Source organism: Manihot esculenta, chromosome 2 (assembly GCF_001659605.2).
Source record: "Manihot esculenta cultivar AM560-2 chromosome 2, M.esculenta_v8, whole genome shotgun sequence".
Lineage (NCBI taxonomy): Eukaryota > Viridiplantae > Streptophyta > Magnoliopsida > Malpighiales > Euphorbiaceae > Manihot > Manihot esculenta.
Genome location: NC_035162.2, coordinates 26,922,537 through 26,939,926, shown reverse-complemented (window position 1 = coordinate 26,939,926; position 17,390 = coordinate 26,922,537). Strand labels below are relative to the sequence as shown.

The 17,390-nt window shown below is 33.6% G+C and overlaps 1 protein-coding gene across 1 annotated transcript; it reads right to left on the bottom strand.

Moving 5' to 3' along the window:
• Positions 1-14,232: 14,232 nt before the first annotated feature.
• LOC110607103 (pectinesterase PPME1) lies at positions 14,233-15,657 on the bottom strand. The gene is made up of 4 exons (XM_021746164.1): positions 15,163-15,657; positions 14,821-15,027; positions 14,474-14,715; positions 14,233-14,389 (listed from the first exon to the last, which is right to left on the bottom strand). The coding sequence occupies exons 1-4, from the start codon at positions 15,655-15,657 to the stop codon at positions 14,233-14,235; spliced, it is 1,101 nt and encodes a 366-aa protein (XP_021601856.1).
• Between the last annotated feature and the right edge of the window lie 1,733 nt (positions 15,658-17,390).

The window sequence follows — 17,390 nt, the reverse complement described above, 5'->3', positions numbered from 1 at the left end:
GGCCTAGGCATATACACTAACAATCTCCCACTTGCACTAGGCCTAATCATACAAGTATCTAATACCCATAGACCTAGTGTGCTAATTATGCTTAACCTGTGAAAGAGCCTTGGTTAGTGGATCTGCAATGTTGTCATTTGTGTTTACTTTGCATATTTTGATATCTCCTCTATCAATGATCTCTCGAATAAGGTGATATCACCTGAGTATGTGCTTAGATCTCCGATGAGATCTGGGCTCCTTTGCCTGTGCTATGGCACCATTATTATCACAATAAAGGTCCATAGGATTTGCAATGCTGGGAACCACTCCCAACTCTGTGATGAATTTCGTCAACTAGACTAGCTCTTTAGCTGCATCTGATGCTGCTATATACTCAACTTCTGTTGTAGAATCTGTTACAGTGCTCTGCTTGGAACTTTTCCAGCTAACAGCTCCACCGTTTAAAGTGAATACGAATTCTGACTGCGATCTGAAGTCATCTATGTCGGTTTGGAAACTAGCATCTGTGTAACCATTTACAACCAGCTCGTCTTCTAAACCTCCATAAACTAGGAATGCATCCTTAGTCCTTCTAAGGTACTTTAGGATATTCTTAACAGCTGTCCAGTGACTTTCACCGGGATCTGCCTGATATCTGCTCGTTGTGCTCAAGGCATATGAGACGTCTGATCTAGTACATATCATGGCATACATGATAGATCCAATAGCAGAAGCATAAGGGATCTTATTCATCCGTTTTCGCTCATCAGATGTCATAGGACATTGATTCTTGCTGAGATGAATACCATGAGACATGGGCAAGAATCCTCTTTTGGAATCTTGCATACTAAACCTTTTCAGCACCTTGTCAATATAAGTACTTTGACTCAGACTAAATATCCTCTTGGATCTATCCCTATAGATCTTAATACCAAGGATATACGCAGCGTCACCTAAGTTCTTCATTGAAAAAGAATTCCCTAACCAAGTCTTAACCTTTTGCAAGGTAGGGATATCATTTCCAATGAGTAATATGCCATCCACATATAGGACTAGAAACACAACTGCACTCCCACTAACCATCTTGTAAACACAAGGTTCATCTTCATTCTTGATGAATCCAAAGTCTCTGACTATTTCATCAAAATGAAGATTCCAGCTCCGAGAAGCTTGCTTCAATCCATAAATGGATCTCTGAAGCTTGCAAATCTTTTTAGAATTCTCAGGGATTACAAAACCCTCAGGTTGTGTCATGTACACATCCTCGAGCAAGTTTCCATTAAAGAAAGCTATTTTGACATCCATTTGCCATATCTCGTAATCATAGTACGTAGCAATGGCAATGAGAATTCTAACCGACTTAGGCATTGCTACTGGCGAAAAGGTCTCATCATAGTCTATACCATGAGTTTGTTTGAAACCTTTTGCGACAAGCCTTGCTTTGTAGGTATGCACATTTCCATCTATGTCAGTTTTCTTCTTGAAAACCCATTTGCAACCAATGGTCTTAACACCCTCAGGGGGATCAATTAATGACCAAACTCGATTGTCATACATGGATTGCATTTCAGATTTCATGGCAGAGAGCCATTTATCAGAATCTGGACCTGACACAACCTCTTGATAGGTAGTAGGCTCATCTTGATCAATGAGCAAAAGATCATGACTATCAGTCATGAGAAATCCATATCTCTCAGGCTGATGATGTGTCCTATTAGATCTGCATGGGACTTGTGTCACCCTTTCAGTTTCTACAACTGTTTGTGGTTCTGAAAGTGGTTGTATCGGCGGTTCAATGCTCTTTTGTGGTGCGTGAGTTTCCTCAAGTCGTACTGTACTCCCACTGAATCTCTGAGAGATAAATTCCTTTTCTAAAAAGGTACTATTTCGAGCAACAAACACTTTGTTCTCTGAGGGAATATAGAAATAGTATCCTTTGGTTTCCTTAGGATACCCTACAAAATTGCACTTGATAGATTTTGGAGCTAGCTTATCTGAAATTGGGCGTTTCACATAAGCCTCATAACCCTAAATCTTAAGAAAAGACAAATTGGGCATTTTGCCAGTCCATAACTCATATGGTGTCTTTTCAACCGCTTTTAATGGTACTTGGTTTAAAATGAATATAGTTGTTTCCAAGGCATAACCCCAAAATGATAAAGAGAGATTTGTTTGACTCATCATAGATCGAACCATATCTAATAAAGTTCGATTTCTCCTTTCGGAAACACCATTCCATTGTGGAGTTCCTAGAAGAGTCAATTGTGAAACAATTCCACAGTTTCTAAGATGTTCATCAAACTCTTGGCTCAAATATTCACCACCTCGATCATATCGAAGCATTTTAATAGTTCTACCAAGTTGATTTTGTACTTCATTTTGAAAAGTTCTAAACATTTCAAAAGATTCATGGTTATGTTTCATTAGGTAGACATAGCCATACCTATTGAAATCATCAATGAATGTAATGAAGTACCGATAGCCTCCCCTGGCACTAATGCTTAGTGGGCCACATACATCTGTATGTACTAAACCCAATAAGTCTGAAGCTCTTTGACGTTGTCCAGTAAAAGGGTCCTTTTTCATCTTACCAAGCAAACAAGATTCACAATTTTCAAATGATTCAAAATCAAATGAATCTAATAAACCATCTTTATGGAGCTTAGATATGTGATTCTCATTTATATAGCTAAGACGATAGTGCCATAAATATGTTGGGTTTAACTCATTTGGCTTATTTTTCTTAAAAGTTATGTTATAGATATTGTTGTCTCTAGAATCATCTAGATCAAGGACATAAAGGCCATCATATGAATTTGCAATATAATAAAGCAAATCATCTTTATTAATGGATCATTTATTATTCTTAATAAGAAATGAAAAGCCTTCATCGTCCAAAACATAAACTGAAATAATATTCCTACTCAAAGTGGGAACATAAAAGCAATTGTTCAAAACTAACAAAAGACCATTAAGCAACACAAGTTCATATGTCCCTACAGCTATGGCAGCAACTCTTGCTCCATTGCCTACACGTAGGTCCACATCGCCCTTTTTTCAGTTTTCTACTCCTTTTGAGACCTTCACATTTGTACAAATATGAGAGCCACATCCGGTATCTAATACCCATGAAGTAGAAATAGATAAATTAATATCTATAACATAAATACCTGAAGTCGTAGTCTCACTACTCTTCTTCTTCTTGCACTCATCCAAATAGAGTTTGCAATTTCTCTTCCAATGCTCTGGTTCCTTGCAATGGAAGCAGATTCCTTCCTTAGGAACTATTTCCTTAGGAATTTTTTCCTTAGATTGCCATTTAGGCTTGCCTCGTCCCTTAGGCCCATTATCTTTCAGTTTATCCTTCTCAAGGATGGATCGCAGTAATAATGTGGAATTGTTATTAGCAGCCATAATTGTCTACAAAATATGCAAATATAATCAATTTAGTAAATTAATATTGAGGTGATAATAATCTCCCACTAAAATATAACCCTCAAAAATAATAACATTTTAGTGGGCTAAGATCCATATTTCACCTAATTCTAAGTCAACTTTGGCATGACGCTTAGAATTAAGTTATTTAGGTAGGTAACTCCTTACCAATTACATCTAATGTAACTCTTAGATTATGAGATATTGACATTATATGTCAAATTGCATGTTATACCCCATCTAATGCCTTAGGCCCAAAACCGTTTTGATAGCCTAATTAAGCCCAACAAAAATTAAATAAATGAATAACTATTACTCATCCTATCTTACTAGGATAACCTAAGCACTTTGCTTTGGCAAAACCTGCATTTTGGTGATCATAGTCTTGATAGGTATTTAATATATGGGTGGCATTAAAACTTAAAATTTTAGAGTGAGGGTTCAATTTTAACTTTAATTATTTTGTCTTACATATATATATTACAGCATCCTATATGCATACATATATATATATAAACAATAATGCATAGTATCTTATACTAATATATGACAAAATAATAAAATATTATTATTTAAATCTGATTTAAAGACTAAAATAAAATAATAATTTTTAAAAATTATTTTATTATAATTTTTAATTTTTTTTTTAATTTTCAAGGGCAGAATCGTAATTTGGGGCATCATCTTCTTCCCCGAAAGAAGCCCTAGCTCCTGCCCGAAGATCCAGCAGCCTGCCGGACGCTCCGGCCGTCACTGCTAGCCATCCCCAACCGTCACGCAACCCACCGGCGCGCGACACGTCGGCACGCGAAGTGCGACCCACCGGGATCGCGACCCACAGGGCGCGCGACCCACGAGCACGCGATCCTCTGGTCGCGCGACCCACTGGTTGCGCGACCCACTGGGTGCGCGACCCCTTGGGTCGCGCGATCTGCAGCTATGCACGGCACGCGTGCGTTGCTGGTCACAGGGACGTGACGCCCGTAGTCGGACCATCGGGCTGTCGCCGGGCGTTCCAGCAGCTGCAGATCGTTTTCTAGGATTTCCATAAATTCCATTTTAATTAATTAAGTTTTTTTTTATTGTTGTTTTAATTTAACAATTAAAACCTAAAACAACCAATCAAAACAATTTTGATTCTAGATCCAAAATTTTAAAGTTAATTTTTCTAATAAAAATTACCTAAATGATCTGATCATTCTTCTACAAAATATTCCATAATTATCATACCATTCTAATAAATATATATCACATATATAATATCAATCATGGCATAATTAATTTGAACGAAAAACACAAGTAGGCTCTGATACCATTGTTGGGAAATCCCGAGATTATTGCAATCCAAATTGCGCAGCGGAAAAATAAAATTTCGGATATCTTTTCCCAGAATCCGAGTGCTTCGTTTAATTCACAAAATGGATATGAGACTAACCTGTTAATCTCGTCAAGAAGATACAATTTTGGACTGATGGTGCTGCCTTTTCAAACGAACACCCTCTATGGTATCCACACGAACGTCTTCTATCCTATTAGAGTGCTAGCTCTCTCAAAGATGGATAGATTATGTGCTCCACAATTTGCAGCTTTTAGACTGAATTTTCTCAAAAAAAAAAACCCCTTCCATAATTCATAAAAGGAGTATTTATATGTTTCAGTCTTTTGTTTTTCCTGCAACTCCTTTTCCTAAAAAGAGTTGTGTTCATAACCCACTATCACAATCTCGCAGATACTCAAATATCTTATGTGATATAATCCTTTATCTGTAACAGTTATAGATAGAATGCAGATCTTTTAAATATTATTATCTCATAATAATAAATGATTAATAATAATAACACTCTATTATTATTAATTATATTAATAATTAATATTAATAATAATAATACTTATTATTATTAATTATATTAATAATCAATATTAATAATAATAACACTTTATTATTATTAAATATTAATAATAATAACACTTTATTATTATTAAATATTATTAATAATAACACTTTATTATTATTAATTATAGTAATGATTAATAATAATAACACTTTATTATTATTAATTATATTAATGGGCTTTGCGCTTTTAGCCCATTAATATGACATAGCACATTAACAACGTTCTTTTTTGTGTGACCCAATAGGCTCACATTAATTGGCAATAGGCCCAGTCCCAAAAGACCCAGTCCCAAAAGACCCATAAGTCATAAGTGGCCTCTAGCAAGACATTATGACTACCCAACTAATATGATGATCAATAGTCCGATAAAGCCTAATAAATATAACATGAATTAATCCCTTTGTCACACAATATCTAGTTTGAATATAAGTCATGATCAATGTCAAACTTATAATGTTCAAACTTATGATTTCTTGATCTCTAAGTAGACTAATAGGATCAAATGATATTGATCACACTATCAATTCATTTGAGCACGGCCATGCATTTCTCAGTCTCACTTATCGAGGGGCCCAGAAGATATCTCTCTTAGAGAGAGGGATAAATCCTATCTTGATTGTTCATTATCCTCTATATAATTTCTATCATGCTCAATCATAACCTTTATGATTGTTCGATTAAAGACAATGTTTGGTTATGTCAAAACACAATAGTCCTTACGTTGGAAACTATGACAATCTCAAGTTAAAGGATTAAGACATAACTACTTTGAGATTCACTTATGACAATAACCCATGTAGTGATCTTAATGCGGGTCCATCCAATACTTTATTCTCTAACAAGTATCTATGATTATTGAATTATATCCACATATGCATAATCATCTCATGATTATCAATCAATAATCATACCAGTTATATTTTATTATTATCAACATAATAATAAGTAACCATGGATGATAATCATTATTATGTAACATGCAAATAAATAATAATGATAAAAACCTCTTTTATTAATAACCAAAACGACATACAAAAAGGTCCAAGATAATAGCCTAGGGCATATAAACTAACAGTTTTGCATTAGAATTCACGAATATGATGCATTGCATAATTTACTGTTATTGTGGATGGATGTTGGATGACCCACTAGCCCTCGATATGATATGATATGATACGGAAGTCTAGGTCGAGGCCCATTCTATGTCCCTGGCAATATGTAAGAGAAAGTCCAGGTCGAGACCCATTCTACGCCCCTGACATTTATGGATATGTTATGTTATGTTTAAGCGAAAGTCCTAAGGAGCTTCGTCGGGGGCCGGGCACATTGGATTATGTAGAAGGTTATTGGTTACAAGTTCATCTTGATGTGAATTGTTTGTGTTGTGACGCATTTCATATGAGCATATCTTTATTAAACTATTTTTTTATGTTCTGCTCACTAGGCTCTTGTAGCTTATCCCTTTCCCCTAACCCCAAGTTTGCAGGGTCGAAGATAGCTCGGGAAGCCGGCATAGTACAGTATAGTTTAATGTAATAGCATAGTTGTGGACATGTATTGTATAATGGACTAGAATTGTGCTTGGCCTTAGTTTTTATCTTTGTAATCTCTGTTAACATGATTCTTATGTAAAAGTTTTAATTATGAGTTATGTTTGAACTAAGTTTGAGACATGTAATGTTTACCATATTAGAGCATTTGATGAGAGCTCTAGTATAGGTTTTATGTTTTCAGTATGATGCATGTACAGGTTGAGCTTGGTTTCATGAAAATGTTTAAGTTTTTGTGATAATGTATGATCGTGTATGGGATTTTATCAGGTACCCAGGATGTATAGTAGGTTTGCTACGGGTTTCGGCGACCTTAAGTCGATCTGAATCCTAGCACCGGTAGCGGTCCGGTTTCCGGATCGTTACAACAGCTTATTGATTACTTTGGGCGATTCTTATATAATATCAGGTTTGTATGTACTATTAACTAGATTTTTACACTAATGTTGTTGTTATTAAGAGTGTAATATCTCAAATTCAATTATTTTCTTAATTTAATTTAATTTTTTAATTTTTAAAAAGTTAAACATAGTTATATTTTTCACTTGCACTATATTTTGCAGACACGTTATTTTATCTTTCTGAAATTATTTCAAATGCAACAATTTTTTTTTATTTTTGCAAAATTAAAATTAGTCGTATTTCTAAATAAAAGTTAAAATATTATACACAATTTTTTTAATTTACAAATTAAAATTAGTCACATTTTTAAAAAAAAGTTAAAATAATACATAGAAATTATTTTAATTTTTTTAATTCGTTAAAATTAAAATTAGGCATAGTTGAAAAAGAAGAGTTAAAACAATTGCAAAAATTATTTTATTTTTATTTTTATTTTTTAATTTATGTAACTAGTCACATTTAAAAAAAAAAGTTAAAATAACATACAAAACTTATTTTAACTTTTTGTTTAATTTTTTTAAATTTCTAAAAAATTAAATTTATAATTTTATTTTGCCTTTAATTTTTATGAATTTGCCAAATTTAAAAGTGTATAATTTATAAAACTAATTAGACGTTTGTTTTTTTTATTATTTTGAATGTAATATCTAAATTTAATTATTTTATTTTTGTAATACCCGACTAGATTCCGGCATCGGAATCCCTACTTTTCGGCGGAATCTCCGTTGGAATCTGGAATTCTGAAGATGCCAGAGTCTTCTAGAAGGGTAAAGTATGTTTCTAAAATGTTTTCACACAATTTTATGGTTTTAAATGAAAAAGAAATGAGTTTTGAAAAGAATAGGCCAAGGAGGAAGGACCCAGGTTCGGCCGCCGAACATGGGGCTGTTTCGGGAGTGCTTTGGGCCTCCGAAGGGTTGAGGGAAGAAACCAAGTTCGGCCGCCAAACATGAGATAGTTTAGGGGACACGTTAGGCTGCCGAAGGTGGTGAGGTTGTGGAAGCAGCTTAGGCCGCCGAAGGTGGTTGACCGGCCACCTATAAAAGGCCCCTCAGACCGAAAATGGGCGAGTTTTCTCCCCATTCTTGAGCTAAGGTGAGTTCATGTCCTCCTTTGGTCGATTTCATGTTCTTTCTTCAAATCTTTCAAGTTTTAACAAGTTTTAGCTTGGGTTTTGAAGTTGTGAGCTTAAGATCAAGTTTTGGGAGCTTGGAGACCCAAGGAGTTGTTTCCTCCCATCTCCAAGTTAGGGATCGCACCAACCCTCGATCTTCAAAAGGTAAGTGTAGATCCACACCCTTTTCTTTGTTTTAAGTAAGTTTAAGAAGTTTTGATGCTTGTGTGAGGGTAGATGTGCATGTTTAGGTTTATGTGGGTTTTATGCTTAATGTATGTGTATATGATGTTTTGTTGGGTGGTTTAGGCTAGTTTATGCCCTATATGCATGAGGGAGTGTGTATGCATGTTTGGGAGAGAGCATGTGAGGTTTTGGGTTGTTTTGGAAGGTTTGGAGGCTGTTTGTGCATGAGGAGGCTGAGTTCTGCCCTTCGGGAAGAACTGAGGTTCAGCCGCCGAAGGGACTTTCGACCGCCGAACCTGCCTATGGTGGCTTGTTTTGGCTGCCGAACCTTGCCCCCGAAAGTTGGACTTTCGGCTCTGGAGGGGAGTTTCGGCCGCCGAAGGTGCCGCCGAACATGCACGAGTTTCGACTCTGGAACCACTTTCGACCGCCGAAGGTGCCGCCGAAAGTGGCTGAGTTTCGGCTCTGGAAGGACTTTCGGCCGCCAAAAGTGCCCTGTTCAGCCTTCTTTTGCATGATTTCTATGGTGTTTTAGGGAGTTTTTGAGGGGATGTTTAGAGTCCTCTCTGCTCCAGAGTTAGTAAGCGTCAACCAGAGGTGAGTAGAACTGAACTTTATGATTAAAAAATAAATCAAATGTTTTAATCATGTTCATGCATCATGAATACCATGTTATGCAATAGGTTGTTTGCATTAGAATTCACGAATATGATGCATTGCATAATACGATGATGATGATGTGGATGACTATTGAATGATCCTCTAGCCCTCTGTACAGTACGATATGACATGAGATAGAAAGGCCAGACATGGCCGTATTGCCCTTGGCAATATGTTATATGTAAGAGAAGACCAGGCGTGGCCATATCGCCCCTGGCATAGTCGGACATGTTATGATATGAGCTATGTAAGAGAAGACCAGGTGAGGCCGTATCGCCCCTGGCATAGTTGGACATGTTATGATATGAGATATGTAGAGGGCTATTGGTGACAAGTTCATCCTTGATGTGTATTGTTTGTGATGTGATGCATTTCATAATGACATATGTTTAAATGTTTTTTTTATATAGTTTTGCTCACTGGGCTTTATAGCTCACCCCTTTCCCCTAACCCCAGGTTTGCAGGGTCAGAGATAGTTCAGGAGGTCAGCAAGTTATGGCTATGGTCGTGTTTATGTAATAGAATAGTAGTGGACATGATGTAATGTAAAGTTATGTAATGATGTAAAAGTATGTATTGTAATGTAAGGATATGTAATGGCATGTCATGGTTAGAGTTGTGCTTTGCCCTAGTCATGTATGGTTAATCCCTTTTGACACATGATCTTTATGTATGTTTTATGATGAGATTTGTTGAACCAAGCTTGACGTATGTTATGTTGACCCAACTGGAGCATTTGATGAGGGCTCCAGTAAGGAGTTTTATGTTTACAATTTTTGTGCATGCACAGGTTAAGCTTGGAAAATGAAGGAAAAGTTTAAAGTTTTATGTCATGTTTGACCATGTACGGGAATATACCAGTTGTACAAGATATATGTTAGGCTTGCTACGGGTCTCGGCGGCCTTAAGCCGATCTGGATCCTAGCGCCGGTAGCGGTCCGGTTTCCGGGTCGTTACAATTTTTATTTAATTTTTACTATACTTTCTAATTTATATTTTTTAGTTGTATTTCATTATTTTAATAAATTTACCATTGAGACATGGACGAATGACTTTTATTGTATTTCATAATTAGTATAATATTGCACTCACAGGCTTAACCTTGTGATAAGTGCATTTGAGTAAATCTAATAAGTCTCCTATTCTAGTCTCCCAATTCCTAATTTAAATTTAAAAAAAAAATAATTAATATAACATTGGATAAAAATTATTTTAATAATTACGGGATATTTAAATATTAAATGGTTTGAATGGTAAATCAATAAATAAAATATTTAGGATTTGATTAGGTTTGGTTTCAAATCCAAGTAAATAATTTTATGATGGATAATGATGGTTTGGATCCAAATATTATCCTCAAAGAATAAGTGATAATAAAGGGTATGTTTGGTTTAATTGTTGGTTATAGCTAATAGTAGATATCTATAGATGTTGTTAGCTGATAGTTGATAACTGATAGATGGTGTTGTTAGCTGATTCTTAATTGCAACTGAAATATTCTTAAGTGATTACTAAAATATGCATAGCTGTGGATGTTAATATGTAAAATCACTGATAAGCATATATATCATATTATTTATTTTTTTATGAAATATATATCAAATTAATAATTTATTATATAATAAATATTATTTAAAAATATGATTATCATTAATATTGCATAGCAAATTAATAATTTGTCTTTTTATTGTTAGAACCTAACACTTTTGTTCTTGAGATTTAATTCTGTCACAATCTAAAGTTCTTCCATTGGTGAGTCAATGATTTATATCTAGTCAAAGGAAATAGATTAATTGGATTCACTTCAGTTGTGGTTTAAAAGTAAAAGGGGAGTTTTGATATTGATTCAGTTAAGCTAATAAAGAAAGCAATAAAGTAAGCGAATAATAAAAACAAAGAGAAATCAATAATAAGAAAAGCTCTAGTTGAAGAATTGGATCCACTTCAGTTGTTGGGATTAATCATTGAAACTTAGGTTCCTTTGTTTGATTCAATAAATTAGTTATAGAGATGGAAGACGCTTCTCACCACCATATCTCTCCTTAAGCGTAAACCAATTAGGAAACGTCCTCTAATTAATTACTAATCAACAAGTTGCCAAGGAACGTCCTTGGACCTTAGGCATCAAAACAACTGTCAATTGCATTAAGAAATAGAGAGACCTAATTCTAGCTACCCAAACACATGGTGATATTGCTAGATTATGCAACTTCTTTAGTTTTTACACCAAGTGTTCTTGTGTTTGAACAATCCAAGCAATTACGGACTCAAAATTATTCAAACTAACAATATATTACCTCGCAATCAGGAATCAAGTGGCCATATTGATCATAATAACAAAGCAATAATGGAATCAAGCATGAAATTGCATAAATATTGAATAAACCAAATATAACAATGTATGTTCAGATCTCACAATCCATAAAACAACCAAATTTCACCTAATCAACAAGTTGCCAAGGAACGTCCTTGGGCCTTAGGCATCAAAACAACTGTCAATTGCATTAAGAAATAGAGAGACCTAATTCTAGCTACCCAAACGCATGGTGATATTGCTAGATTATGCAACTTCCTTAGTTTTTACACCAAGTGTTCTTGTGTTTGAACAATCCAAGCAATTATGGACTCAAAATTATTCAAACTAATAATATATTACCTTGCAATCAAGAATCAAGAGGCCACATTGATCATAATAACAAAGCAATAATGGAATCATGCATGAAATTGCATAAATATTGAATAAACCAAAGATAACAATGTATGTTTAGATCTCACAATCCATAAAACAACCAAAGTTTCACCTAATCCTCAACTAGAATAAAAGGTTTCAGCCACTCATGGCTGAACCAAAACCAAAAAAAGAAGAAAAGAAGAAAAGAAAGAAAGAAGAACCGAAGATGGAGAGCCTTGGAGCTTGGGCGGCCGAATGGAGAAGATGGGGAAGAGGCTGCCGGTCCTCCAAGTGATCCTTTTATAGAGTTCTTGTGTTGCCCTAGGTCTTCTTTGCTGCCCAAGTTGAGCTCTTTGCTGCCCAAGTTGAGCTCTTGGCTGCCCAAGTGCTGCCCATGCCGCCCATGCCTTGCATTGATGAGGTGGAGCCTCCTTTTGAATTTTGAATTTTGATTGTGCAAGACTTGAGGTGGTATGTGTGTCTTCTTTGGCTTCCTTGACAAGCTGAATTTGAATTTCAAATTTCAATGTGCATCTTCATAAGATTTGGCTTCTTCAATAAGGGAAAGGATTCTTGAAGATTTGAATTTCAAACTGCTCTACTGAATGCACTTTCCTTATTTGCCACTTTCCTTATTTGCCACTTTCCTTAATGAGCTGAATCTTGATTTTGAATTTTGAATTCTCTTAAGGATTTGAAATTTGAATTTCAAATCACTTTCCTTATTTGGCTCCTTTCAAGTTGCACTTGGCATGCTTGCTCTCCTTTGCTCCATTTTAGGCAGTTTTAGGGGCATTTTCACTAAATTGTCTCTTTACACCATTTTCTATAGAATCATATCAAAATCACAAAATTAGGCAGAGAAAATGTAAATTAACATCAATATCATTATGATAAAATGGTCTAAATTATGCTCTATCATCTTTAAATTCTCATGTTTCTTTCATCTACTTTCCATACCCCTTTCATTACTCATGTCTAACACATACCCAAAACTACAAAATTTGTATGTTAAAAACATATTTTGTAGTAATTGAAAAGCAGAAGGAGGGATCGGCAGTGACACGAGTGACTGACAGCACAAGCAACAAGTGACGTGACTAGTTGAAGACGTAAGTAGTGAGTAGCGAGCGATGTGAGTGGATGGAGATGAGAGCAGTGACTGACGTGAGTAGCTAGAGATGCAAGCAGCGAGTGATGTGAGTTGTTGGAGACGGGACCAATGAGCGATGCGATGGATGAAGACATGAGCAATGAGCGACATGAGTTGTTAGATATACGATTAGCGAGCGGTGCGAGTAGCAAAAAATGCAAGGAGTGAGTTGCGCAAATGGAATGCCCATCAAGTGGCAAGAAACGTGAACAATTAGTGACTCAAGCAATGGGCAACTAGGGTAGTGGACGATGAGCAGTGATCGATAGCGAGCGACATCACAAAAGCAATTTCTATTGAATTTTAATTTTTTATTGTTAGTAATTTAAATTTTATATATTTTTATTTTTATTATATTTTTTGAGTTTCAATATTGAATTTATTGAAATTTTTATGTGTTTATGGAGATTGAGTTTGAGATTTTCTTAGATTTTAACGGAATTAAATATCAGGAACTAAAGCATTGGGCTAGAAAAATAGAGGGATAAATCTGTTAATTATGTTATATCTCAGGAACGAAAAAAATTCTTTTTCCATGATTTCTATTATATTTATTGAGTTTGAATCTTGAATTTATTGAAGTTTTTATTTATTTGTAGAGATTGAGTTTGATATTTTCGATTGTTGCTTTGATTTGTAAATGAGGTTTTGTTAATTTGATTATATGAGGGAGGGACCTATAAATTTGAAGGAAATAAATTTTAAGGACTAAAGTATTGAGTGCTAAAAAGAGTAATTCGGTCATTTTTTGATTTTGATGGAATCAAACTTCAGGGACTAAAGTATTGGGTGTTAAAAATAGAGGGACGAATCTGTTAATTATTATATATCTCAGAGACGAAAAAAGTAATTTTTTCGTATAATTAATATAATTATTTTCATAATATTTATATTTATTTTATAAGTATAAATAATTTATTAATATAAATTAAAATTTATTTTATTATTTAAATTTTGTAGTTAACAAAAATTAAAGGGATAATATGGTCCAAACAAAAAATAAAGTCATAACTGACAAGAAAAAAATTCTAACGTGAGAGCTGATTGAAAAGGCAGCTGATAGGTATCTATCAGCTATCAGCTGCCTTTTCAACTAGTTTACCAAACACACAAAATAGTTGTTTGAAGACTAATCAGCTATCAGTTATGAAAAAAAGGTAAACCAAACATCCTCTAAAAAAATATTACTTTGGAGGTGGAAGCAACCATTTAGAACCCTGAATATAGCCAAGAGAGAGAAAGTTTTTGGCTTGTGCATCCTTTAGCTGCTTGGTGAATTTAACACGTCCTTTAGGATTTGATCCAGGTCCTGAATTCTTATATTCTGCAAAGAAAACCGTACTGCATTTCGAACAATTCATCTTAATTAGTTTATTACCATTTTTATCTCTCTCAGAGCTTGATGTAAAAGATAATTTAATTTACCTATCCCTGTCAGGTTGCCTATTGTCTGACCATCCAAGAGGATTAACAACAGCACCCATTTCAGTATAAGAGAAGGTCACCTCAGGCATCTTCCTCCATGCTCGTCCCAGAAATGATCCCGATCCACTTCCAGTTATTTTGCATTGTACAAATGAGTAACCAAAATTTTCTGATTTTTGCTCCTTTCCTTGTGCTGTGATGAATGTCAAATCCTTGTTATCTACTACATTTAGTTGTGATTCCTGCATTTAAAATAAGGTATAATAGTTATATTTTATCTAATATATCACTTTTCAAAAAAAAAAAACAATGTTGATATATATATATATATATATACATATTCTTACCAAATAAAGTGATCTTCCTCTTCCGAAAATAAAATCAACAGTGCCTTCAATGTAACAATTTCTATAAAAATGGTGTCCTCTATCATCACATAATGTGTCTTGAAATCCAAGAAATTTGCAGTTATAGAAAGCTGCCTTGTCACCATTGATTCTTAATGCAACTGCCTGACCTCCAGGCTTGTTCGATTGGGGTTTTGGTGCAGTATTCTATACCAAAGGAAGAGGTGAATAAATGAATCATAAGACCACAAATCATTAAGCAAAATAAAATGATAATTAAGACATATGTGTGTATGTGTGCTTATATGTAAATACCTTAAAAATAATATTAACGGTAAATACCTGAAAAATAATATTAACCCCCATGAAATAATCAGAATCTATAGTTACAGTACCACTATAATGAGTTCCATATTTACGAGCGGTGCCACCAAATGCCAAGGTGGGCATGGCTTTAGGATCTCCGAGAAATGTAATAAAAGGCTTAGTTTTTTCAATTTCAATCTTCTCGGTGTGGACTCCAGGACCAATTTTTATAATTACACGTTCTTTGTTTTGTGATGGAATACTTTTAATCGCATCAGTAACGGTCTTGAACTTTCCTTTTCCATCTTTTGAGACCGTAATTATTTTGGATTTGGCCTCAGCAGCTTCAAGAGCAGGATCTAAGGTGCCTTTACGACTTTTCCAAGGCTTAACATTAGTTTGGAACCAATTACTTACTTTAGAATCATCGGCTGGTATTGGTGTTGTATCGTCAGAGCTAACGGTAGTTGCAACAACAAGAATGGCAATGAGGACACAATGAGTTGCATCAACGTAGTGCCCTCTTGCCATTTTGTAGTTACTTCCTCCCGTTAATTTTTTTTTATTCAGGGCTATTTGATTGCTTGCTTGCTTTTTTTTCTTTTCTATAGGATTCTAATTTATAGAAGTATAAGATACTTTATATAGAAAATACTTAAAAAAGAGGCTGAGAATAAGAGAGAATTTCTTGCAGATCTGTAACTAAAGATAGAAAAAATGTTAAGATGTCATTATATTTATTTTATTTTTCGTTTTGTTTTGTAATCATAAAAAAAAAATCCATTCAATCAAATATATAGAATCCATGTGAAATATAAAAATAATTAAAAAAAATACTATATATTCCTCATTAATGTAAATTTGAATTCAATTAAATTAATATTTAGTTTTTTTTTCATTTTATCCTAATTTTGTGTGTTATAAGGTTTTAATGATCTATATATTAAATAGTGCTAAATTTTATTAGTATTATATATTTCTACTTATGTTTTGTTTTAAGATACTCAACTTAAAGGTAAGGTGGTTTTTTTAATCATTTAGTTTTTTTTTACAAAACAAATAAATTTTTGCCTATGGTATTGAAAGAATTAATTACAAATAGAATAAATTACAAAAGTCAAATAAAAAGAATATAATACAAATAGAATTAAATATTTTAGATTTTTATAAACTTTACAATTAAATTATGCTGTATTTGCTTGCTAAAGTTAACTTGCATGTAAAAAATAATTTTTATAATAAGTATTTTTTGAAAATATTTTACATAAAAAATTATTTTTTTATATATTGTGTTAATGAATAAGATTTCAAATTCAAGCAATGACTTAATTATGGCAATGTGAACGCAATGAGTTACACCAATTCAGTGACTTTTTATCATTTTATTGTTGCTTCTTTTGGTTAATTTATTTATTTAGGGTTTTATAGGTGATTGCTTGCTTTTTCCTCCCATTCATACAACTAAATTTAGAAAAACTTCCAAAGTGTACTCATCTTTGCCTTAAAAATGTAAAATCTATATCTCTTCCTTTGTTTTTTTTTTTTCAGTCATGAGTCTTTCTATGTTTCTTTTCGTATTCATGTGAATAGTTCATTTGACCAAATTTACAGGATCTGTCCATCAAAATGAAACAAATAGATAAAAGAATTAAGAGGGTGATTCTAATCATAAAATTTCTTAGTTATAAAAAATATTTCTACTTATTTAAAATTATTTAAGCATCCAAAATGTACTAGCCCGATTAATATTTGATTCATGTCGAATGGACTCAATGAAGAGATGTAAAACACTCTTTTCTAAATTTTAAAAGTAGTCCATATTCAAAATTCGAATTTGAAAGCATTAATTAAGAGAAAAGAAACCGTGCCACCTCGAGAGATAAGCGTAAAACATTTTACATTTATATAAATTACAGGTGACATCATAAACGGTTAGATCAATAATCTTGGCACTTATAATATTCCGGCAATAATGAGCATGAACTATACAAAATAGCTATGACTTTCTCATTGTCATGTCTAAAGCCGCTAAATATACTGTCCAAGAATCTCACTCTAAGATCTTTTCTAAAATATATTTCTCTATTGTATACCTATATTTTCTTACTTCCCATGAATTTTGCAATTATGGAACAACAAATAAATTTAACCTATTATTAGTCATATCCATTTCTAAACTAATTTTTAATAATTTATAACTTCAATTGAAATCAAATATATTTCACAATAATTCAAATTAATTAATTCCTGTTCTTTCAAATTTT